The sequence below is a fragment of the Pseudophryne corroboree genome, chromosome 3 (assembly GCF_028390025.1).
Source record: "Pseudophryne corroboree isolate aPseCor3 chromosome 3, aPseCor3.hap2, whole genome shotgun sequence".
Taxonomy (NCBI): domain Eukaryota; kingdom Metazoa; phylum Chordata; class Amphibia; order Anura; family Myobatrachidae; genus Pseudophryne; species Pseudophryne corroboree.
In genome coordinates this window covers 177784023-177809115 of record NC_086446.1, presented here as the reverse complement: position 1 = coordinate 177809115, position 25093 = coordinate 177784023, and the positions used below count along the sequence as shown (strand labels likewise).

Genomic DNA, 25093 nt, shown 5'->3' with positions numbered 1-25093 from the left:
CCATTTTATAATTGATAAAACGTGCTAAGAGAGATTTGTCGCTACTTCATAGTTAAAGTGTAAATGTAATATATAAAGGGATAAAGTGTAAAGCCCACACGCAACTCTACCTAAGGTATAAGGAGAGATTGGTGTGTTGCGCGGTAGACGATTGAGGATCATCTACATTGATAAAACGTGTTAGTTGTGGTACGGTGGATATTTGCTTTGCGTACACGTGTCTCTAACAAAGGGTGAGACTCGCGTACGCAACTCAAAGGCCGACGCACGCAGCGTAAATTACGCAACGGAGCGTCCGGGTACGCCCACGTAACTCAAAATCACACGATAGTGTTATTGCAACAGGCGGAAAGGTGGCAACGTGGTAAGTAGCGCAAGTCTATTTTAGTGTCCGAAATTTAGATTAACAGATCCTTCTCCAAATTCACAACACATCTGGTCTAAAGAAAATTTCTGCATAGAAATAGAAACAAAAAAGTGTACATGTGATGAGTGAGTGTTTTTAAGTTTATACAATTTTTGAGGTTGAACCACAAGAAGTCGAGTTCTCGCAGGAGTACATACATGTAAGTGACGTGCATGGTGGCTAGGGAGGCATCTCTGGTTAAACATAAAATTTGAGCAGTAGAGTATAGTAGACCAGGAGGTCATACTACAGACCAGGAGGTCCAGGTACAGCAGACTAAGAAGTCTGCCATAAATAAGAGAAAAGGGCACAACCCAGGGGGTTGGTGCAAAACCCATATAGGCCAATAAAGCTCTGGCTGAAGGAATTCGCAGCCGAAATTTTCGATTCCACTGGTCGCTCAGCACATAAGATTAGTTGCTTATGTGCTGAACGATTGTACCGCACGTAATTGTGTACATTAGTTAATCTGACCAGTACCATTTGTGTACGAACCCGGTCATAAAACTATTTGTACACTCTGATGTGATTTGTGTAATTTTTTATTTTCTGAAGGGAAGTTCGCTGGTCACTCAGGAATTGTCCAACAACCAATAGTTACTGGAAAGAGTAAGTGTTCTGCGGATATCCCTCGCATGTTCCAGTAAATAGAGGTTCATAGGGGCCCTGGGTCGAGTACGCCAGCGCTAAGGCAGTGTGTGGGTCGTATTGGTCGGCGTGGGCGAGTGAGTGGGGTACTCGGTAAACCGCCACCGTCAGCCTATCGTGAACATTTTGGTTTTTGTAAGGGTTCGCTGAAGACCCTGATTGAAGGTCAGAGGTGGTGAAAGCAACGCCTGCAAGTTATGGGGGCCAATTGTTCAGGAAGGGGGCGATCAACCTCGGTTCGGGTTGATTCAGTAAACCGACCAGTCGGGTCGGCAAGGTACGTAATGTGTGAAAAATATGGTTCACATACAGAGGTTTTATGTGATGAATGGGAGAGAATGACAGTGCATGACGGGGAGAAATTCCCAAGAGTAGGTAGCTTTAGCCCAGAAGTGTTGCAAAATTTAAGAAGGAGGATATGTCTCATTAGAGACGAATCCAACATTATGATTATTTGCAGTTATGGCAACAGGAGGGTGAAATACAGAGAGGATTGGCTCTGGCGGCGGGATCTAATCCTATCAAGAAATTGATAGCGACGGCCCCGCCGCCACCATACATATCAGGAGAGAAATTGGTTGCGGAGAATGACGCATTAGGGTGTAACAAACAAACACTTAGCAACTGTGTAAATGTTAATAAGTTAACAAATGCAAGTATTAACCCGTCAAGTTGTACCCTGTTTTGAACTTTCCCCAGGAGTGTGATCAAGAGGACGAATCGGCAACAATATCGGCGCTCTCTCTAGCAGCCACCATAGCAGAGACAACAGTAGGCACGGCTCCACCCACGAGATTAGTAACAAAAGCCCCTAACGGAGGGATAGGTGAGGTCGTATCTACAGGTAAGTACGGCACCATACACTACGCTGAAACCATTTCACCACAGGCTGTAGAACCTACACAGAGTGATGTTAGTAGACTTAATCCTGTTAGGGTAATAGCAGTGCCAAATGGGAAAACTGACACGACAGGAATCACACCTGTTAGGAACATTGCCATGTACAGCCCATTTTCCCGAATGGAATTAAGAACCATAGTGTCTGAATTCCCTGATCCTAGAAAAGATTTAGTTGCTAGCCAGAAATACATCAGAGACCTAGGAAACACTTTAGAGCCCAATAACAAAAACTGGCAGGTATTGCTGAGGGCATGTTTACCCTCCAATGTCGACGCAGCTCAATTTTTAGCTGACTGTGGATTAGATCAGGATGTACCTCTTACAGATGTGTACAACAAAGATAACGTAAAAAGAATAAGTTTACAGTTAAAGGAGTATTTTCCAGCGGTAGTTAAGTGGAACAAGATTTTCTCCATTAGAAAGAGTCAGAAACTGCTGCAGAATATTTTCACAGGGCATTACTAGAAATGGCAAAATACACAGGTATAGAGGACATTAAAACAAACATAAACCAACGAGAAGTAGCAGTATCTGTACTAATGGATGGTTTAAAAGAGACATTAAAGACAAGGGTACAGACCACGCAACCATGTTGGCGAGGTCTGTCGGTGGCTACTTTGAGAGAGGCTGCTATTGATCACGACCGGAATATCACCCGACACAGGGAGTCACAAGGTGATAAGTTAATGGCCGTAAGTATACAGGCCCTGACCACAAGGCAGCCTTTGTATAAATCACCAAACCCTGTGGGTAAGTCAAATGTGGTAACTTGTTTTTCATGTCATAGACAGGGACACATGGCACGAGACTGTAGAGTGAAAAATTCACAAAACTCATATCAACCCCCTAGACAACGACACGACACACGACATTGGGAGCAGGGTCCGCAGAAACGGAGTTATGAGCCACATGCAGGGGAAACAAAAAGATACCCCCCGAACAGAGACTGGCAAGCCTCTGGCAGTTCCCATTTGACCCCTTCACAAGTAGTTGCTGCCAGCGGGATTCAGGGAGGTCACCATACCCAATAGGGGTGTGGCCATACCTGGAATCTGCAGCCAGTAAAATTGATTGCAAATCTTGGAAGTGAACCCGAAATTGCAATCAATGTAGCTGGTAAATCATTAAACTTTCTTGTAGATACAGGGGCGGCCAAATCAGTGATAAATTCAACAGTGGGCATGAGAACCACTGGTAAGACAATACCAGCCATGGGAGTAACGGGAGTAGTCCAGCACTACCCTGTTAGCAAACCAGCCGAGATTACAGTAGGGCCTTTACATACCAAGCTTTCCTTTTTGCTGGCTGCATCGGCACCGACTAATCTCCTGGGAAGAGACTTATTGTGTAAAATGGGGTGCGTCATCTATTGTACCTCCTGAGGGTGTATTCTTGGACATACCTGAGAATCACGCTCAGGAAGTGCAAGACATGTTAGACTCCCCATCAAAATTAATGTCACATACCATTATGACAAATAGGACTCCATCCCAAGTAGAAGAAATGACATCCCAGATACCAGAGTCACTTTGGACTAAAGACGGACAAGACACTGGATTAATGGCAAACGTAGCTCCAGTAGTTGTACAAGTAAAAGATGGTAGGATAGCTCCAAAAATCCCACAGTACCCTCTGAAGCCAGAGGTGGCGTTAGGAGTTTACCCAGTAATAGAGCGCTTGCTACAACAGGGCATTCTGGTAAGAACGTCCAGCACTGCCAATAGTCCCATCTTCCCTGTGAAAAAGAGTGGGGGGAGGGGTTACAGGCTAGTGCAGGATCTAAGGGGGATTAACAAAATAGTTGAGTCAGTTCCCCGTAGTGCCAAATCCAGCTGTCATCCTTATGCAGATCCCTCCCACTGCGAAATTTTTCACTGTTATTGACCTCTGCTCCGCTTTCTTTTCGGTACCTCTGCACCCTGACAGCCAATACTTGTTTGCATTCACATACAGAGGAGTCCAATACACATGGACTCGATTACCACAAGGTTTCATAGACAGTCCAAGTATATTTTCCCAGGCTTTGCATGATTGTTTACAGTCTTTCCAACCAGAGAGTGGATCAGTATTAATACAGTACGTGGATGATCTACTACTGTGTTCTGATTCATTGGAAGCATCCCTGAAGGATACAAAACAGCTCCTGTTTCATCTTTCAGACACAGGACACAAGGTTTCCAAAGACAAGTTGCAATTATGCCAAACTAAGGTAAAATATTTGGGACACTGTCTAACACAAGGACTGAGACACCTGACCGCTGATAGAATTCAAGCAATTAGAGACATGACTCTGCCACAAACCCAGCAACAGATCAGAACATTTTTAGGAATGTGTGGGTATTGCCGTAACTGGATCCCAGGGTTTTCCATTCTAGCGTTACCTTTGCAGGAGATGGTCTCCTCAAACAAACCTGATCGGATTTCGCATACAGACGAGTCCGAGATGGCATTTGAGAGACTTAAACAGTGCCTAACGCAGGCACCAGCATTAGGTATGCCAGACTATGGGAAACCCTTTGAGCTGTACGGAACAGAAAGTGCTGGTTGCGCGGCAGGCGTCTTAACCCAAAAGCACGGTGATGCCAGCAGGCCAATAGCATACTACAGCGCTCAGCTAGACACGGTAGCGCGATCCCTCCCCACATGCTTGCGAAGCGTTGCTGCGATAGCATTGCTAGTAACGAAAAGCGAAGATGTAGTACTAGGTCACAACCTCACAATTCATACACCACATGCAGTGTCAGCCTTGCTAAATTCTGCCCAAACCAGGCACGTCTCATCAGCGCGGTTTACAAGATGGGAATTGGCACTAATGGCCCCCGTAAACATCACCATAAGGAGATGCAGTGCATTAAATCCTGCAACATATCTCCCAGGTGTGCCTGGACAGGCACAAAGGGTGGAGGATGAGAGTGGTGGGGAAGGAGAATTTAATACAAAGGAGGACACACATGATTGTATGGAATATTTGACCCAAAATTTTACCGCAAGGCCTGACATCAGTGACAACCCACTGGAAGATGTAGATCTAACTTTCTACACGGACGGTAGTTGTCACAGACAGTCAGACTCGGGAGACTTGTGTACTGGATACGCAGTCGTAGATGACCAAGGCACCATAGAAGCGGAACCGCTAGGCCCACCTCACTCAGCCCAGGTTGCTGAACTGGTCGCCCTAACCAGAGCATGTGAATTGGCTAAGGGCAAATCAGCCAATATCTACACCGATTCTAGATACGCATTCGGGGTAGTCCATGATTTCGGAGCCCTATGGCACCTCAGAAATTTCATGACGGCAGCTGGTACACCGGTAGCGCATGCAACTCACATCAAAAGGCTTCTAACAGCGATACAGGAACCCGACAGAGTGGCTGTTATCAAGTGTAAAGCACACCCATATAGCCAAGACCCAGTATCACTTGGTAACAGCCGAGCAGACGAAGCAGCTAAGTTAGCAGCTGGGACCCCCAGACAGACAGACACCACACAACTGATGGTATTTAATACCATCAACACACAGAAGTTGTGTGAGATGCAAAATTTGTGTTCCACACAGGAAAAGGCAGTCTGGAAGGCAAAGGGATATGGCCAGGAGTCCTCAGGACTCTGGACGGATGGACAAGGTAAACCGGTGGCCCCCAGAGCATATCTCCCATGTTTAGCTGAGGCAGCTCACGGGCTGACTCATCTGGGCAAGGAAGGAATGTGCAAGTTGGTAAGAGCATATTGGTGCGCACCAGGATTTTCATCTCATGCAAGTAAGAGAGCAATGTCATGCCTTACATGCTTGAGAAAGAATATCGGAAAGGCAATACCAACAGAACCATCTCATATCCCACCTACAGGCGGTCCTTTTCAGGTAATACAGATTGACTTTATTCAATTACCCCCTTATCGAAATTTGAAATATGTACTTGTTTGTATAGATGTATTTTCAAATTGGGTCGAAGCATTTCCTGCGGCCACAAATACCGCTATGTTTACTGCTAAGAAAATTGTGCAGGAATTTGTATGTAGATATGGTATCCCTAGAATTATCGAAAGTGATAGGGGTACCCATTTTACAGGTGATGTCTTTCAAGGAATGTGTAAGTTGATGGGAATTGATAGCAAGCTGCACACTCCATACCGTCCACAGGCGAGTGCGAAGGTGGAAAGAGTCAACAGCACTATTAAAAATAAACTGAGCAAAGTTATGGCAGAGACAGGATTGACATGGCCAGAAGCTTTACCCATTGTACTATACAGCATCAGAACCACTCCCAGGTCCCCTCTTAATCTGTCTCCCTTTGAAATCTTGTTTGGTCGACAACCGCATGTTATGATTAACCCTCAGGATGATTTGAAGTGTAACAATGAAGTGACTGTAAAGTACTTGATTAACATGAGTAAACAGCTAAGGAATCAAAATGATAATTTGAAGTTGGTGATTCCTGATTTACCAGATAGTAATTGTCATGACATTGAACCTGGGGATTATGTAATGATACGGAATTTTCTACGCTCAGGTTGCCTTATTGACAGATGGGAAGGACCATACCAAGTCTTATTGACTAGCACTACAGCATTGAAAGTTGCCGAGAGAGAGACTTGGGTTCATTCGTCCCATTGTAAGAAGGTTGCTGATCCAGAGAGGTCCCGTGATAAGGAACAGACGGTAGAGGAAGTTGTATCACTGGAGTGTCTGTTCCAGGAGGACTGAGGCGGCACCTGAGCATTGAGAATCACAAGATCAAAAGCAGTTGTCGATTCCCTGTTCCCTTTTATTGTTTTTCTCCACTTCCCATCCCCCCTCCCTCAAATTATTTTTCCCCCTTCTCATTCTTCTTCGTTTCCTCCTATAAGATGGACTTGCCCCAAGAGACTGTGATCCGGATTTTCCTGTTGACCATGATGTTGACCAGAGCAGTCTGTCCCGGCGAGAGTACCATGGAGGTCGAGAGAGGTTCTGGAATGGGTTCTGATGACAGAGATGGAGGCGTAGTTTTCCGAGAACAACATAATCAACAAGCAAAGGCGAGTATCAGAAAACGATCTGATAGCATTGACCATAGAAGGAATTGTGAAGGATTGTTAGCTGAAGAAAACTGTATCTGTAGGCTCTGTGACAATGTAGTTGAGGATGGATGCATCAAGAAATGCCAATCCAGTTTTAATATCCACATGGACCGGCATCCCTTGAGTGACTATCACTCCTTAGTGGGTAGTGTGCTAAATCAAACAGATTGTTGGGTATGCTCTCAAGTACCTCAAGGTCATAGCAAATCAGGACTAGTACCATTTCCTTTAACGATAGGGGAGGTACTTGAGCTAAGTGGTGGGAGGCCGGTGGACAGGAGGTTTAATATCTCCAGTCCTCCTAGTTTGAAGCTCCACCAATATCATGTGGATAGATCCCTCATATGTTTTAACATTTCCAATCCCCGAAAGCCGGGAAATTGGGAAGTGTCATGGAGTAACCAAACCATGACCTTTTCATATAGAGCAGATAGAATGCCGACAGATACAGAGCTTATACGCCACATAGCCAGTAGAGGAAAATCTTTCCGATATAGGTATACCCTAGGAAATAGGATTACGAGAGTTGGAGAGGTATCACCAGGATACTGTGCACATATCGTACAAGCTGATACGTGTACTAGACAGATGGGAGAATTAGGGTTAGGAGATTTCACATGGAAGATGTGTAATATGGTTATGTCCTACTCCGTCCCATATGTTCTCCCCGATGATGCATATTTCATATGCGGGAGGAAGGCGTATAAGTGGCTTGCCCCAAACTCTGAAGGATTGTGTTATGTTGGAAAAGTATTGCCTGAAGTAATGACTGTATCACATGCCAAAATGAAAGATATACACCGTGTTGCCCAAGCTCCTTATACTCACACCCATTACGAGCACGTAGTTAAACGGCACCTGATAGAAAGAACAGAGCATCCGGCCTCTGACATGATCCATGAATCCACCGGGATTCAGTTTCTAATCGCGTTAGACATCACTCGCACCGCCAGAGGAGTGTTGAATTATAAATACATATCTGCGCTCGCAAATTTGTTAGACAATATCACAGAAATGTATGATGACACGTTTAGGTATACTGGAAGAGAACTTCAAGCTTATAAAACAGAACTGGTTCAGCATAGAATGATTCTCAATTATCTCACGGCAGTGACAGGTGGATATTGTGTCACACTGGCAACGCAGTACGGCGTGAAATGTTGCACATATATTACAAATAGTACCGAGGACCCGGTCGAGGTCATAGACCAAAAGATGGACGATATTCTCCAACTGAAGTGGGAATTTCGCAGGAGACACAATCTCACTCTTGCTGCTGTAGGTAATGAGCTGACTGGTTGGGTGTCATGGTTGAACCCGCGAAATTGGTTCTCTGGTTTAGGAGAATGGGCTCAAGGAGTCATAATGGATGTTGGGAAGTTTCTCCTATGTATCTTAGGTGTTGTTATAACGATTGGCTTGATATTTAGATGCGGTCAGGCTTTAATGAAGTGTAAACGAAGTACCAGGGTGATGAGTTTAAGGAGTGAAGAAATTGTAATTCCAATGGATTTGATTTATGACCCAAATGTAGAAACAATGATGTGATGAAAATGCGATTTCTACGGTCCGTTTCTTTCACCTGTTTTTCCGTTTTCTCCAAGGTAAAAAGACCCACTTGGACGAGGAATTTGATGATCCTGTATACAGACAACTGATGGATTAAAGAAGAAGTTTTGACAACCTTATACACAGATATTTGATGAACTTTGCCATAGACCCCCAGTTTCCCTAGAAATTTTAAAATTACGCTAGCCCAACACTTTTGTAAGTCTATGGACATTGACAAAGCTTTTTGCCCACACGCCTTTTGGCAAAAGCACAAAGAAGACTGCATTCAACAGACACCGAACAAGACTTCAACCGACAAATGTTCATTTACCTGACATAGAATACCACTGCATTTACCGTAATTATGTCTTTTCTTCATCTCTACAACCTTCAGGTAATTACACACCTAGTCGATAGGGAATACAGGCACAGATATCAGCAATCACATATTCCCCCATTCATGTATCATCAACTAAAATGTGCTCCCCATTTTGTTACAACCACAGCCGAAAAGAGCTCGGTAAAGTTTGACAGCCCATCCACAGACCCGTACCACGGGATAAGAAGGAATTCAAATGTATACTTCGCAATGCCTCGAAGCTTGATTTAAAACACGTACGGCACGATGATACATGACCCCCAAACACGGATTCATACACACATGCTTCTGCTATCTCACTAGGTCATACCCTTTTCCTACCTTCTCCTCTCCTCCCCTACCCAACCATGTAAATGTATTAACCCCTGACATATTTTTCTCTTCTTGAAATGTTTTAGGAAGTGGCAGTTATTGTTGACTGCCAAAGGGTGGACTGTCAAAGTCAGAAAAATAGCACGATGCCCACTGCCATATTTGCACCTCATACAGGTCCGCGCTGCGCATGCGTGCGCTCTCCCGTGCGTGCGCATACTCGCTGTTGCGGGCACCCGCGGGCGCGCGGTATGTGCATTTACGGTAGAGTTCATGTGTTCGTAGCGTGCGACTCAATCGTTACATATTTTCACTATATAATGTATTTTGTAGATTATGGTCCCTTTGATAGAATCTGAAAGTTTAGTTAATGTAGCATGTTCATGGACAGAGAAATCCCACTTTGTTTGATACGAAGGGTCAGACAGGAGTAATACAGTGGTGTTTAGTATCCATCGGAAGAATATTTAATTAGCAGTATTCCGGTGTTGGTTTAAAACGGATTAATCGCTCGTGCGAATAGTTATGGACATAAGAAGTTTATGTCCATTTACTATTATTTGCACTTACTTATCCATGCGGCGGGAAACCCAGTTTCCCACCCACCTGAGCAGTTGGAAATCGTCACAGCCCACCTGTATGAATCAACCTATGACCTTTTGTTATAATGCGAGGAGGAATTCCTGTGTCCAATGAACAATGAGATTGTAGGGACCATTGAATTGTATTGTGTGTGGGGCATAAATAGACAAGCCGATCACATCCAGCTCACTCTTCAACGGTTCTCATTGCTGAAAATCGGGAACTGGATGTCCAGAGGCGCATGCGATCGTTCCCCTTGTGCGTAAGTTTTCTCCGCAATCATATTGTCTTTCTTGTTATTATGGGCCATATCTCTCTCTCTCTCTCTTCTCTTTCTCTCGTATTCTCTTAAACGTAATAGTATTGTATTGTATTTCATGTGTAGTTAACTGGTTAGTTAGTCTATGTTATATTGTAGTGTGTGACTTGTATTGTATTATTCTTTTTGCAAGTATAACATTCATATAAGGCGTTAGACCCTAAGCACGGTATCTGTGTATTTCTTATAGTGTTAAGTATTCACAGAGCGTCGGTGACGCTCAAACAGCTTTTAAGTTAATAAGGTTACACTGTGTTGCATCTACACCCTATCTCTACACTAAGGTTTACAGCATATTACATTGTTTATGGTTTAGATATAAAGGTTTAACATTGTGAGCGTCTGCGCCGCTGGTGATCTCCTCGTGGTCCCGAGCGGCCGCTACGCTATAGCGAACCATTACGTTAGTCAGCAGCCAATAGTGTGCCTGCCTGTGATCTCTTGGACGTGAGCGAACGTGACGCTTGAGCGTCTCGACCTCGGCTAAGCGATTGCTACGCAACGTGCGTACCCTTACGGTACTCCATACGTCAATAGCGTACAGTGTTCTTAGGCCTCTTAAAGGGTTTTAAATAAGATAAATATTTAGCTTTATCACTTCCAAGGACTATGGTCAAGTCAGGAGACTTCCCTACACATAAATGTTCTGGAACTAAGGGCCATTTACAATGCCCTAAGTCAGGCAAAACCCCTGCTTCAAAACCAGCCGGTACTGATCCAGTCAGACAACATCACGGCGGTCGCCCATGTAAACCGACAGGGCGGCACGAGAAGCAGGACGGCGATGGCAGAAGCCACAAGGATTCTCCGATGGGCGGAAAATCACGTGTTAGCACTGTCAGCAGTGTTCATTCCGGGAGTGGACAACTGGGAAGCAGACTTCCTCAGCAGGCACGACCTCCACCCGGGAGAGTGGGGACTTCATCCAGAAGTCTTCCAAATGATTGTAAACCGTTGGGAAAGGCCACAGGTGGACATGATGGCGTCCCGCCTAAACAAAAAGCTAGAAAAGTATTGCGCCAGGTCAAGAGACCCGCAGGCGATAGCTGTGGATGCTCTAGTGACACCGTGGGTGTACCGGTCGGTTTATGTGTTCCCTCCTTTTCCTCTCATACCAAAGGTACTGAGGATAATAAGGAGAAGAGGAGTAAGAACTATACTCATTGTTCCGGATTGGCCAAGAAGAGCTTGGTACCCGGAACTTCAAGAAATGATCTCAGAGGACCCATGGCCTCTGCCGCTCAGACAAGACCTGCTGCAGCAGGGGCCCTATCTGTTCCAAAACTTACCGCGGCTGCGTTTGACGGCATGGCGGTTGAACACCGTATCCTGAAGGAAAAGGGCATTCCGGAGGAAGTCATTCCTACGCTGATTAAAGCTAGGAAAGAAGTTACCGCAAACCATTATCACCGCATATGGCGAAAATATGTTGCGTGGTGTGAGGCCAGGAAGGCCCCAACGGAAGAATTTCAGCTGGGTCGTTTCCTGCATTTTCTACAGTCAGGGGTGACTATGGGCCTAAAATTGGGTTCCATTAAGGTCCAGATTTCGGCTCTTTCGATTTTCTTCCAGAAAGAACTGGCTTCACTACCTGAAGTTCAAACTTTTGTTAAGGGAGTGCTGCATATTCAGCCCCCTTTTGTGCCTCCAGTGGCACCTTGGGATCTCAACGTGGTGTTGGATTTCCTAAAGTCACATTGGTTTGAGCCACTTAAGACCGTGGATTTGAAGTATCTCACGTGGAAAGTGGTCATGTTGTTGGCCTTTGCTTCGGCCAGGCGTGTATCAGAATTGGCGGCTTTGTCATGTAAAAGCCCTTATCTGATTTTCCATATGGATAGGGCAGAATTGAGGACTCGTCCCCAGTTTCTCCCTAAGGTGGTATCAGCTTTTCACTTGAACCAACCTATTGTTGTGCCTGCGGCTACTAGGGACTTGGAGGACTCCAAGTTACTGGATGTAGTCAGGGCCTTGAAAATGTATATTTCCAGGACGGCTGGAGTCAGGAAGACTGACTCGCTATTTATCCTGTATGCACCCAACAAACTGGGTGCTCCTGCTTCGAAGCAGACTATTGCTCGCTGGATTTGTAGCACAATTCAGCTTGCGCATTCTGCGGCTGGCCTGCCGCAGCCTAAATCTGTAAAAGCCCATTCCACGAGGAAGGTGGGCTCTTCTTGGGCGGCTGCCCGAGGGGTCTCGGCTTTACAACTTTGCCGAGCTGCTACTTGGTCAGGGGCAAACACGTTTGCAAAATTCTACAAATTTGATACCCTGGCTGAGGAGGACCTTGAGTTCTCTCATTCGGTGCTGCAGAGTCATCCGCACTCTCCCGCCCGTTTGGGAGCTTTGGTATAATCCCCATGGTCCTTACGGAGTCCCAGCATCCACTTAGGACGTTAGAGAAAATAAGATTTTACTCACCGGTAAATCTATTTCTCGTAGTCCGTAGTGGATGCTGGGCGCCCGTCCCAAGTGCGGACTGTCTGCAATACTTGTATATAGTTATTGTTACCTAAAGGGTTATTGTTGAGCCATCTGTTGAGAGGCTCTGTTATGTCCATACTGTTAACTGGGTATAATATCACGAGTTATACGGTGTGGCTGGTATGAGTCTTACCCGGGATTCAAAATCCTTCGTTATTGTGTCAGCTCTTCCGGGCACAGTATCCTAACTGAGGTCTGGAGGAGGGTCATAGTGGGAGGAGCCAGTGCACACCAGTTAGTCCTAAAGCTTTCTTAGTTGTGCCCAGTCTCCTGCGGAGCCGCTATTCCCCATGGTCCTTACGGAGTCCCAGCATCCACTACGGACTACGAGAAATAGATTTACCGGTGAGTAAAATCTTATTTTTATTTATAAAGAGCCACAAGTGTTTCGCAGCGCCGTACATACGACACACATTCTAACTATACAAAGTGCACAGAACTTAACATTACAGAAAAACTTCAACAGAGCACAGGTAACCGTTAGCACCAGAGTTCTTAGTAGACAACACAACTGAGACGTAAGGAAGCAAAGGAGTAATTGGTGAACTATTAGAGGTGGGCAGCCATTGAAGAAGATGAACGGTCACAAGCTAGAGGAAATGCAGGTGGAAACGCAGGTATATTCAGTCACTGAGTAGGACAGAGCTGTAATTGAAGTGCAAGAGAAGAGGGCTGTGAGAACAGATCCCTGTCCAAGGAGCTTACAATCTAGGGGGAGATGAGAGACAGACAGGTGACATGAGGCACAAGCAAGCGTAAGGTAGCCTGGTGGCAGGAAGTAAGCAAGGCAGGGGGTTGGGAGAGCAGCCTCAAGACTATGTTATGCGGAAGGGTATGCTTTGATGAGCCGGTGAGTTTTCAGTGACTTTTTGAAGCTTTGCAAGGTCGGGAAGATTCTAATATTTCTGATTGAATTATCTGCCTGCATATTACAGGTGTACTATGTTATGTTTGTGTGTTGAACTTTTCTGTTTTAAAGTTGCACTACACATTTATCTTGTATAAGCTGCCTAAGAGTAATTTGCTTTGTTAGTCTTCGTATTTTTAGTACTAAATGCACACCTGCTGTCTACTAAGGTTACGGATGGGGCTGTGGTCCATTTATACCAGAGCTGGCCAAACCGATCCTCGAGATCGACCAGCAGTTCATGTTTTTCAGGCCTCCTGGAGACCTGTAGAATTGTCAGTTGTCAGGAATGAGTGCAGCACAGCTTAATTAGTAATGACTACACCTGTGCACCAGCTAGGTGGTCTGGAAAATTTGAACTGTTGGTAGATCTTGACTGGTTTGGCCAGCTCTGATTTTATACTATCCTCCTGGGGACTGTCACTTCATTTATCTTACGTCACAGTCTGTCTACCTTGCAGCTGATGCTGTATGGAAGACCTACTGTATGATTATGAATAGCAGCAGCTTTCTCCAAATTAGTGCAAGACAGCCCATGTAGTAATTACTGAAAGAGCAGAGGCTCCAGGTCACTGTTGTCTGCAGTTCGCGCAGGCATCAGGGGGCGCTGCGTCAGCCATGGTGATAACTGCATGGGCTCTGGCTTGGACAGGTCAGTTCCAGCTTGGTAAAGCTAGTTGAGCTTCTGGGGTAAAACCAGGTTTCAGCCTTGGTGGTTCCGCATCTCAGGAAAAGGATTATATCCCTCCTATAGGGGTAGGTTTCCGGCCGAGGCAGGTCCCACCCTGGCTTTATCACGGAGCGCACAGCATGGGGGTTTACAGAATATGCTCTCATTTGGAAGGAATGCTCCTTGGTGTGCTACGCACATAAGCGTTTTCTTCTTTCCAGGACCCAGTTTATGTATGGAATTCCAGGAGGAGACTATGGGACCATTCAAACAGAAGCACAGGAAAGTCGTTGCTTTCAATTCTTCAGGACTCTCCAATCTTTTTGAAGTGGCCTGGACAGTGTGAAATGAGGATTTATCCATTTCCTTGCTCATTTGCTTCACTTTATCCGCTTGCATCGTGTTATGTGTCCAAGTGGGAAGTGCCTCCCACTGTTGCAGCTGCTGTGGCGTGTTTATATACTCACACACTTCCTGTTTCAGGCTCCGTCTTCTTTCATGTATTGGAAGGTGGTCTCCAGTCTATTTTGAGTAGGTGTCCGTCCTTTATTAGTCTCTGGATGTGTGGCACAGCTGTGGATATTTGGGCCGCCAAACTTGTACTGGGGCTGCACAGTGATTTGTTCACTGATTCTCTACTGCACTAGGCGGAACGACTCTGCGGTGCAGTTGCATAGGTATGTGAGGCTGTTCAAGAATCTGCTCACGTGGGTTTCAGGTTTTCAACTACAGCTGTTTCGACTTGGAATTACTTTTTGGCTCCACAAATGTGGATTCTGAATCAAAATGTTCCTTGTGATTTCTTCTGTTTGCTGGGAGCATTCTTTGGGCCAAAATTAGATACTGTTATTTCTCAAGCTACAGGTGGCATAAGCAATTTTCTTACGGTGCTGCTCCTATATAGCAAGGCAGAAGGTTGTTTTTTTTGAGTGGGTCTCTCTTCACCCAGATCCAGTCGCAAACTGGAGGAATGTTGCTCCAGTTCAGTGTTAGGTTCCTGGTGCTCAGAACAAGGGAGATGTTGCGTAGTGAGTCCAGAGCACCAGAACGTGACTCTGAAATAAGGTGTGGTGTGGAAATAGCCCCTAGCACCCTACCTCCATTGTTTCACCCGTGTGGTCAGTTCACGCCTGAGTGACTATGGTTTCTTGGGCCCACGGCAGCCGCGTTTGAAGGGCGGATTAGGTCTGCCCAACTCCGATGCCCCCAGGTCTTAGAGTGAGACAAGGCATGAACCGAGACAGGATAATAACAAGGGGACCTCTAACTAAAGCAAACAGAAGGCTAGGGGCTACTAACAACCCTAAAACTAAATATATGTGCGGCACGCCGCCAAAGGAAAAGAACAACAAAGGAAATGCTGTCCACTCGCCGACACAATACTGTTGTGTACCGGCGGTGACAGCATAAGCAGAACCCTCTGCAAAACACCAGTAACAAAATATAACCAAAGAATACTGCGGCCTAGGCCGACGGACGCGGCAAAGCCGCTACTCACGGAACCGGTACCAATACTGGCAAACGGACAGGAACCCCCAATGTAGCCAACACAGACTCTCAGAACCGGAGGACAGGTAGAATCCCAAACGACAGACCGGTGGACACCAAGAAGCCAGATACTCGACCAGGCACAGACAAAGCCACAGGACTTCTGGACAGGAACGCTTCACGGCAGGACACTGGAACCGACACTCGAAGCAGCTAGACAGACACTGCTAGACAGGAGTTCAGGAACTGGCAGGGACTAGCTCAGAACTCAAGAACTCTGGAAATATCACCAGCGTCTGTGAATTGCACTGAGACAGAATATAACAGAGTCTTAATTAATTATGTCGTGCAGCTGCCCTGCTGCCCAACTGAGAGGTGCAATCAACAGACATGTGAGGCTGAACACATGGGAACAAGCTGCAATCACACAGACTCACCACCGGCAGCAAACAAGAGTCTTCTCAAACCAGAGCAACAGGAAATCCTGGCCTGCAAGACAACTATAAACATAGAATAGGAATGAACCACTACCTGTGGTTCATAACAGTACCCTCTCCTTAAGGGTGAGCTCCGAACACCCCATGACACCCACGGGGAACATAAACAGAAGTATAACATAAAATACATAACCAAAATGCAAAACAGGAATGAGCCACAGCCGTGGCTCATAACAGTACCCCCCCCTTGAGGAGGGGTCAAAGGACCCCAAAATTCAGGTTTTCCAAAACAAGGTAAGGTATACATTAATAAACCGGACACTGGAACAAACAGACAAAGACAAGTAATAGAAACAAGCTGTGGCAACAGCTTGTAACAGTGCCCCCCCCCCCCACCCCCCTTGACGGCGGCCACTGGACACGAGACAAGGGGAAAAAAAACTTTTTTTTTATATCAAGGCAAGAGTCCATAATATTTCTTCTTCTTCTTTTTACCCTGTGCTTGCTTGGCGACACCAGGAAAGGAAGAAATCTCTGTCTCAAAAAATTCTTCAAAACATATAGGTCGAGCAATCAGATGCTTCTTCCGTCTCCTACCAGAGTGCCCCGGCATATAAGAAACCTCATCAGATTCGGAATCTGAGAACAGACCATAGATTGGCTCCATTCCCCTGAGTACCGAAACTTTAGAAGATTTCCTGTAGGGAGAAGACAGGAAAGCACATCCAGTAGCAATGGTAATAGGCTGTGATTTTTGTGCCGAGTTTACAGTATACGGTGGACTCTCAGCATATAAGACGGGTAACCTAGAGGAACCTGAACCAATTTCTTTGGAACCATATCTCTTAATAACTGCATCACTGAATGCCGGGGGATCCTGAAGAATGGGATCTTCAGCTTTCATTTGGCTGGTCGCCCACTCAAAAGGCTCTCCTCTAAAGGAATATATCCGAGAGAGCACAAGGTTCTCTGAAGTGATGCCCAGAAATGGTCTAGACAACAAAATGGTGTAATAGTGTTTGTAAAGCGCCAGAAATTGGACTAAGTCCCCATCAAAGATTATAGATGTTGAGATATCAACAGAGTCAGGATCTGCTTCCTTCCCATCTGACTGACTAGAGTGCTTTGCTAGGACCTGGTCATTATTGACCTTGAGGCTGAGACTTTCTGAACCCCACCTGGGGCAGTGGCCCTCGGAACGCCACCTGGGGCAGTGGCCCTCGGAACCCCACCCGGGGTAGTGACTTTCTGAACCCCACCCGGGGCAGTGACTTTCTGAACCCCACCCGGGGCAGTGACTTTCTGAACCCCACCCAGGGCAGTAACTTTCGGGAACCCCGCTGGGGCAGTGGCCTTCGGGAACCCCGCTGGGGTCAGCACCTCGGATTCTTTTACTGGGACCGGGCCGTCAGCCTCCCTCTCTGGGACCGGGCCGTCAGCCTCCCTCTCCGAGTCGATAATTATCTAAACTTCTCCCGGGACAATGACTTCCGGGACTTTTGCTGAAGCTATAACCTTCAGAACCTCCACTAACGCTATGCCTCTTGAGTCCTTTCCTGGGGAAGCGACTTCTAGACCCTTCTTTGGGGCTTTGTCTCTCGAGACCCCACTTGGGGATATTACTTCAAAGATCCCTTCTGGGGTTTTGCTTCTCGAGTTCCCTTCTAGAACTATGGTTTTAGACACCTTCTCTGGAGTTGCGCTTTTCAAGTCTCTACCTGGGGTAACAGCTTCTGAGACCCCTTCTGGTATTGACACCTGAGCTATGATATTCGATGTCCCTCTATAACCTAGAGCATCGGGTACCGCTCCAGGACTCTGGGCATCGTGTACCGCTCCAGGACTCTGGGCATCGTGTACCGCTCCAGGACTCTGGGCATCGGGCACCGCTCCAGGACCCCGGGCATCGGGCACCGCTCCAGGACCCCGGGCATCGGGCACCGCTCCAGGACCCCGGGCATCGGGCACCGCTCCAGGGGTTTGCAACTCTGCTTCAACAGGAAAATCAAGAGAGGAGAGAAACATTCTCCTTTGGTTCCTGAATCTATAGTGGGGCTCCCTAGCCCAAGGACCCCAATTATAGGACAGAGTGCTTTTTAGTGTGGGTTGTGTGACAAGTACCTCTGCCACAGTAGAGACAGGAGTAGGTCTTGTATCCTGACTCAACTTGGCCAGAGGGCAGGACTTGTCACCACACTTTGGCTTGTGCAACTCACAGGTCTGCAGATAGTGGCCTAAACCCCCACAATATAGGCATAAATTTAAGTTTCTGCGACGCAGACGCTCCTCTTCTGAGAGCCTGGGCCGCAGAAAACTTTCAAACTTTTTCTCTCTAATTTAACCTGAGGATTCACTTGTCACCATACTGTGAACAAGAGTCTCTTTAGAGAATGAACTCACAACTACTTCTGGCAAAATTTTGGTCAGAAGGTTTTGCAGTTGCTTTAAGGATTGCTGCAAAACTTCCAGCCGCTCAGGTTTCAAAGCACTGAAAGCAGAGTTCAGGGCTGAGAGAGATGCTTGCAGGGCTTGCATAGTAGGCATAGGAGGATTTCAAACTAGACAAGACAAGACTAGACACGATTCTAAGACAAGATTCTAGACAAGATTCTAGACAAGACCAGACTGGATTTTTAAACACCGGACTGGATTCTGCACACTAAATTCTAGACAGGACTGGATTCTAAACACCGGACTGGATTCTGCACACTGAATTCTAGATAGGACTGGATTCTAAACACCGGACTGGATTCTGCACACTGAGTTCTAGACCAGACTGAATTCTTGACAGGACTGGATTCTAGACTAGACACTGGACCAAAAAAGAAAAAACTACTATTTAGCTTTGTTTCTTTTTTGTTGTATGGCTGGTGATAATGTTAGGTTCCTGGTGCTCAGAAAAAGGGAGATGTTGCGTAGTGAGTCCAGAGCACCAGAACGTGACGCTGAAATAAGGTGTGGTATGGAAATAGCCCCTAGCACCCTACCTCCATTGTTTCACCCGTGTGGTCAGTTCACGCCTGAGTGACTATGGTTTCTTGGGCCCACGGCAGCCGCGTTTGAAGGGCGGATTAGGTCTGCCCAACTCCGATGCCCCCAGGTCTTAGAGTGAGACAAGGCGTGAACCGAGACAGGATAATAACAAGGGGACCTCTAACTAAAGCAAACAGAAGGCTAGGGGCTACTAACAACCCTAAAACTAAATATATGTGCGGCACGCCGCCAAAGGAAAAGAACAACAAAGGAAATGCTGTCCACTCGCCGACACAATACTGTTGTGTACCGGCGGTGACAGCATAAGCAGAACCCTCTGCAAAACACCAGTAACAAAATATAACCAAAGAATACTGCGGCCTAGGCCGACGGACGCGGCAAAGCCGCTACTCACGGAACCGGTACCAATACTGGCAAATGGACAGGAACCCCCAATGTAGCCGACACAGACTCTCAGAACCGGAGGACAGGCAGAATCCCAAACGACAGACCGGTGGACACCAAGAAGCCAGATACTCGACCAGGCACAGACAAAGCCACAGGACTTCTGGACAGGACCGCTTCACGGCAGGACACTGGAACCGACACTCGAAGCAGCTAGACAGACACTGCTAGACAGGAGCTCAGGAACTGGCAGGGACTAGCTCAGAACTTTGGAAATCTGGAAATATCACCAGCGTCTGTGAATTGCACTGAGCCAGAATATAACAGAGTCTTAATTAATTATGTCGTGCAGCTGCCCTGCTGCACAACTGAGAGGTGCAATCAACAGACAGGTGAGGCTGAACACATGGGAACAAGCTGCAATCACACAGACTCACCACCGGCAGCAAACGAGTCTTCTAAAACCAGAGCAACGGGAAATCCTGGCCTGCAAGACAACTATAAACCTAGAATAGGAATGAACCACTACCTGTGGTTCATAACATTCAGAGACCATTAAGTGGAGTCGGATGCTGAGCATCTTTTTTTCAGATCATTGACCTCAAGTGTCCGTCACATCTGTGGTTTTTCATTTCACCACCACTCTTCTTCAGAATGTGGAGAAGAGGATGACGTTGGACCGGGGCTATCAATTACCTTCTTTTAGTTGGTGTCATTGCTTCTGTTCCTCCGCTGGTACAGAAACTGAGGTTTTTTTACTCCAACCTGTTCCCTGGTCGGAAAACGAATGGCTCATTCCAGCCAATCTTAAATCTCTTCCGTGTGGGCGGATCTTTTTTGAATGGAATCTCTCCGATCAGTAATCTGCAGCGTGGAAACCAACAAATTTTTGGCTCCACTTTACATCAGATACATATGTTCACATTCTGATTTAGGCAGGTCATAATACTCTTCCCTGTTTTGCAGTCTGATCTGATCACTACAAATTTTGGGATCTATTTTCACAATAGCAACTGCTCAGGCAGTTTTCATCAAGATCATGGCGAGCTTATTGCGCAAAAAAAAAGTATCATACCTTATTTAGATTATCTACTTGTGAAGGCAGTCTAAGCTTTACAGTTGCAAAAGCACCAAGATTGCATTTTTCCAGTACTTCAAGATAGCTTCAAGATCCTAAATTTCAAGGAGTCACACACCTGGGGGTATATTTACTAAAAGCCGACTTATAATAGATTGTGTTTAAGGGTCTAAATCACACATTTAACAGATGATTTTTGACATTGTTAATAAAAAAAGTACAATTATTTGTTATTAAATGTGGAATTTTAGACCCTGAAAAACAAAATTGCCATTTTGTATTCAGTCGGACAACTGTGGCATACGTAAATCATCAGGTAGCTTAAAGAGAGCAGCAGTGATGGCAAAGGCAGTCCAAATCCTTTCATGGGCCACGACTTTTTTGTAACGGTACTCTCTGCATTTTCATACTGGAAGTAGAAAATTGGGTAGCAGACTTCCTCAGCTGAACCACATTTCTCCCAGGAAAGTGGTCTTTCATTCCAAAGGTTTTCCAACAGTTACTATGGAAGTAGCACTTTTTCCGAAACTGGATCTCATGGCCTCTCAGCACAACTTGAAGGTTCCACAATTTTGTGCAAGATCCAGGGACCTGCTGGCTTTCACAGTGAATGTCATGCCTGTTCTGTGGCATTTTCTTCTAGCGTATAAATATATATATTTTTTCCTTCAGACTTGGGTACTCCAGCGCTTCAAGGATCAACTGGTGGCCGGCCACGCAGATCATGGTACACTGATATTCTCAAAATGTCGGTAGGTCCCTGATGGCATCTTCCTCTTCATTTAGACCTGCTACAACAAGGTCCATTTTAACATGAGGACCTTCCTCGGTTGGCTTTAACGGCTTGGCTTTGGACGCCGAGCCTTTGCAAGCTAAAGGGTTTTCCCTCTCAGTAGTCCGTAGTATGCTGCAACTCTTAACACCTGTTTCATCTTGCGATTATCTCAGAGATAGGAAGCTCTATATCTTATGGCCTGAGTGGAAGGTTAATACCACCCAGGTTTCACTTCACTCGTTGTTGGCCTTCCTTCAGGAGTGGTTTGAAGGCCCGTTTACAGATCCCTTTTTTTTTTTTTTTTTTTTGAGGGTACAGGTTTCAGTTCCGTCAGTTTTCAGAGGCATGTGACTTTTCATTCGAAAGTGTAAACCTTTTTATAGGGTGTGGGGTTTATTCAGTCACCTTTTGGTTGGCCGGTAGAAACGAGAAATGTTAATATGGACCTTTTCTGCTCCATACTGACTCCGGCTTTCACAGTGACTCTGTTTCAGCTCATACATTTAGCGAATCTTCGCTGCGTTATTTGGTAGCTAGTTTTCCTTATGAATATAGCCTCAACTCAGCATGCTTCCAAGTTAGGAGTTTTGTCTTCAATGCACCTTTTTTCATCTTCCATGACAACAAAGCGGTTCTCCTCCATATGGTCCCTATTTTCCAGCCGAAACTTGTTTTATCAATCCACTTAAACCAGGAAATAGTTTTTCCTCTTTTGACCATTTACCAATACCGAAATATTCTGGCCCTGCTGCTTATAGCCGAGCTCTGCGGAATTAGTTGAGCAAGATTTCTTCTGTCCGCCGCACATTTTCCCTGCTGTTTTTTTATAACGCGCATAATGGCGGTTGGAAGACTGCTGCGCAGGCCATTGCGTGTTACCCTGCTCCGTCATCACTCAAGCCTTTACTAGTGTTGGGCGACCGCACCATACCGGGTCTGCGCATTCTGCTAGGCTGTTGGCTACCTTCTGGGCAGTGCGACAAGGGGCTTCGGCTGAACAAGCCAGTTGTGCAGCTGCTTAGTCTTCTGTCAACACGTTTTTAGGTGTTTGTCTTCGGCGGTACCCACTTTAGGTGTGCAGCCTGAGCGTTTGCTCCCCTAAGGGCGGCTGTTGAATGTCCCATGGTCCAATGTTCCTCAGCCTTGCTGAAAGAGAAAAGAAGATTTTTGCTTGCTTACCGTTAAATCCTTTTCTCCGAAGCAGGCTGGGGAACACTACATTCCCACCATCACGCTCACTTGTGCGAGGTTTGGTTCCTGACAGTCTTCTTCTCAACTGGTTTGATTGTTATAACAGATTTACTAGGATACTGCTACTCCTTTCCGGACTCTCTTTAAAGAAATACTGGAATTCTGGGGTTGTGGGGTGAAGGAGCTTACTTTTCAAAGTTGGTTACTTTAGGTGCCAGCTCCAGCCCCAACCTGCAATCCCATGGTGCATTGTTCCCCAGCCTGCTTCAAAGAAAAGGATTCAACAGTAAGTGACCAAAAAACGTTTTGTTTTATTTCAGCTAAAAAAACTATTCCATGTGTTAAAGGTTCCCTAAACCTCTTCTTTATTTTCTCTTAATGTTGTCATTGTAAATATTAAAGAACTACTCCATCTGCTCCAAATTACTTCATAACTTACCCATAACGATTGCAAAACTGTGTTTAAGCATTTTATTAATCCATTGCATTTTGCAGATATCATATTTTGTATTTATATATTTTTAAAGGGTTCCTTCTACCATCTGCTTCGGACACGGATCTGTGAGAGGATTCAGACATACAAAGAAAAAGAAGTGACCATTTCATAAATGAAAAGAACATTTTTAGAAAACCAAATTTAGTCTATCAGTTTTCAGTGTGCTGCAACGTTTGACAAAATGTTCAACAGAGTTACCAGTAGATGGTGCTCTTGTTACACAGACACCAGAGATTGGCTTGAAGTTCTTCTGTGGATGGAAGCTACACATTCAATTCAGGGAGGAATTGCAATGTGACTGGGGCAGTCTCCTGGTATATACAGTTGTGGAAGTGGTTGGTGTGTCTCTTGGGAAGGGGAACGACGACAAGTCCTCTCAACAAAGTTTTATGCCATGGATTATTTGCAACTTTTTATTCTTCTACATCTTAATGGGAATAAAAAATAAAGTATTGAAATAAATGAGATAAATATAGTATCAGTGACTCACCTTTTCACAATGTAACACATAGGAACAGATGGTTTAAACAAAAAAGGATGAAGTATATGTAAGAAATGAAATAGCATCCATTTTGGGCATGTCCTGATGTGGAGTACTGTAAAACTGGCGGGTGGATGGGAAAACCATACGCTCCATGGATGTATTTCTGGATATTTTATTCTTTTGTGACTAATTTTAAATGGTCTAAAATAAAATATAAAATGTTGCTTATTCAATTTTTAGACCTGATTAATGCCTAAAGCTATACAATATGCAACTTTTCGCCATGTGTTTTTATATCCTTACAGTGTGTGTGTGTGTGTGTGTGTGTGTGTGTGTGTGTGTGGTTTTATTTATTTGATTTAATAGTCTATATTAAAGTTTAACTTGTTACAGACTTTCAGGTATGTTTACTAAAGGTCTTTGTCATAGATGTGCAGGATTGTGCAAATGTTTTAGGCAGGTGTGGAAAACATGCTGCAAAGTAAATATGCTTTCAAAAATAGAAGTGTTAATAGTTTCTGTTTATCAGTTAACAAAATGCAAAGTGAAGGCACTGAAGAGAAATTTTAAATCCAATCAATATTTAGTGTGACCACCATTTGCCTTCAAAACAGCATAAATTCTTCTAGGTACACTTGCCCACAGTTTTTGAAAGAACTCGGCAGGGAGGTTGTGCCAAACACCTTGAAGTACTAACCAAAGATCTTCGGTGGATGTAGGGTAGCTCAGATTTTTCTGTCTTTTCATATAATCCCAGACAGACTAGACCAGGCATTCCCAACCACGGTCCTCAAGGCACACCAACAGTGCAGGTTTTAGTGATATCTAGGCTGCAGCACAGATGGTTAAATCAAAATAACTGAGCTACTAATTAAGTTACGTGTGCTGAAGCCTGGATATCACTAAAACCTGCACTGTTAGTGTGCCTTGAGGGGACTGTGGTTGAGAATGCCTGGACCAGATGATGTTGAGATCAGTGCTCTGTAGGAACCATATCATCACTTTCAGGACTCCTTGTTCTTCTTTATGCTTAAGATGGTTATTCATGAATTGACCGTTAGTAAATAAACCCATAGAAGTCTGATTTCTGTGACTGGTTTAAAGACACTCAACTTACAGCCCTGTGCTTTTATATTGTCACATATTCCTCTGTATCTTCTAATGTCCATATACATTTACAGTGGTGAGTGTATTCTACCATATATTTATGGCAAGTGTAACTTGAACCTATCAGTCTTTTCTATCACTATTGTATTTGACAATTTATTGTGTTTCTAATTACATTCTGCTTGATATCTGTGTATATATTGCATAATAAAACTGAATCCGTCTACCATGGAGCGGCAATAATCCTGACTGACTCCAGCCAAAAGAAAAGCAACAGCTGACTTGGGTCAAGACTTGCATGGAGCTTGTAGCATTAGCTTACCATCAGCCCTAATACAGAGCCTAAAAAAGGGGGAGATGTAAAGAACTGCGCTAATCCTGTATAAAGCTCTATAAGCTTGTTGCTGATTTTGAACAGTTAATGGGTGTACTATAGAACC

At 45.1% G+C, this 25093-nt stretch overlaps 1 protein-coding gene across 1 annotated transcript in view; it reads left to right on the top strand.

The window, feature by feature from the left end:
- ZNF511 (zinc finger protein 511) overlaps positions 1-23779 on the top strand; it is an 89356-nt gene extending 65577 nt beyond the window's left edge. Inside the window, exon 6 of the mRNA XM_063958631.1 lies at positions 23094-23779. Coding sequence (XP_063814701.1) covers positions 23094-23163 — 70 coding nt within the window. The 3' untranslated portion in view covers positions 23164-23779. The remainder of the gene's footprint in view (positions 1-23093) is intronic.
- The last annotated feature ends 1314 nt before the right edge of the window (positions 23780-25093 follow it).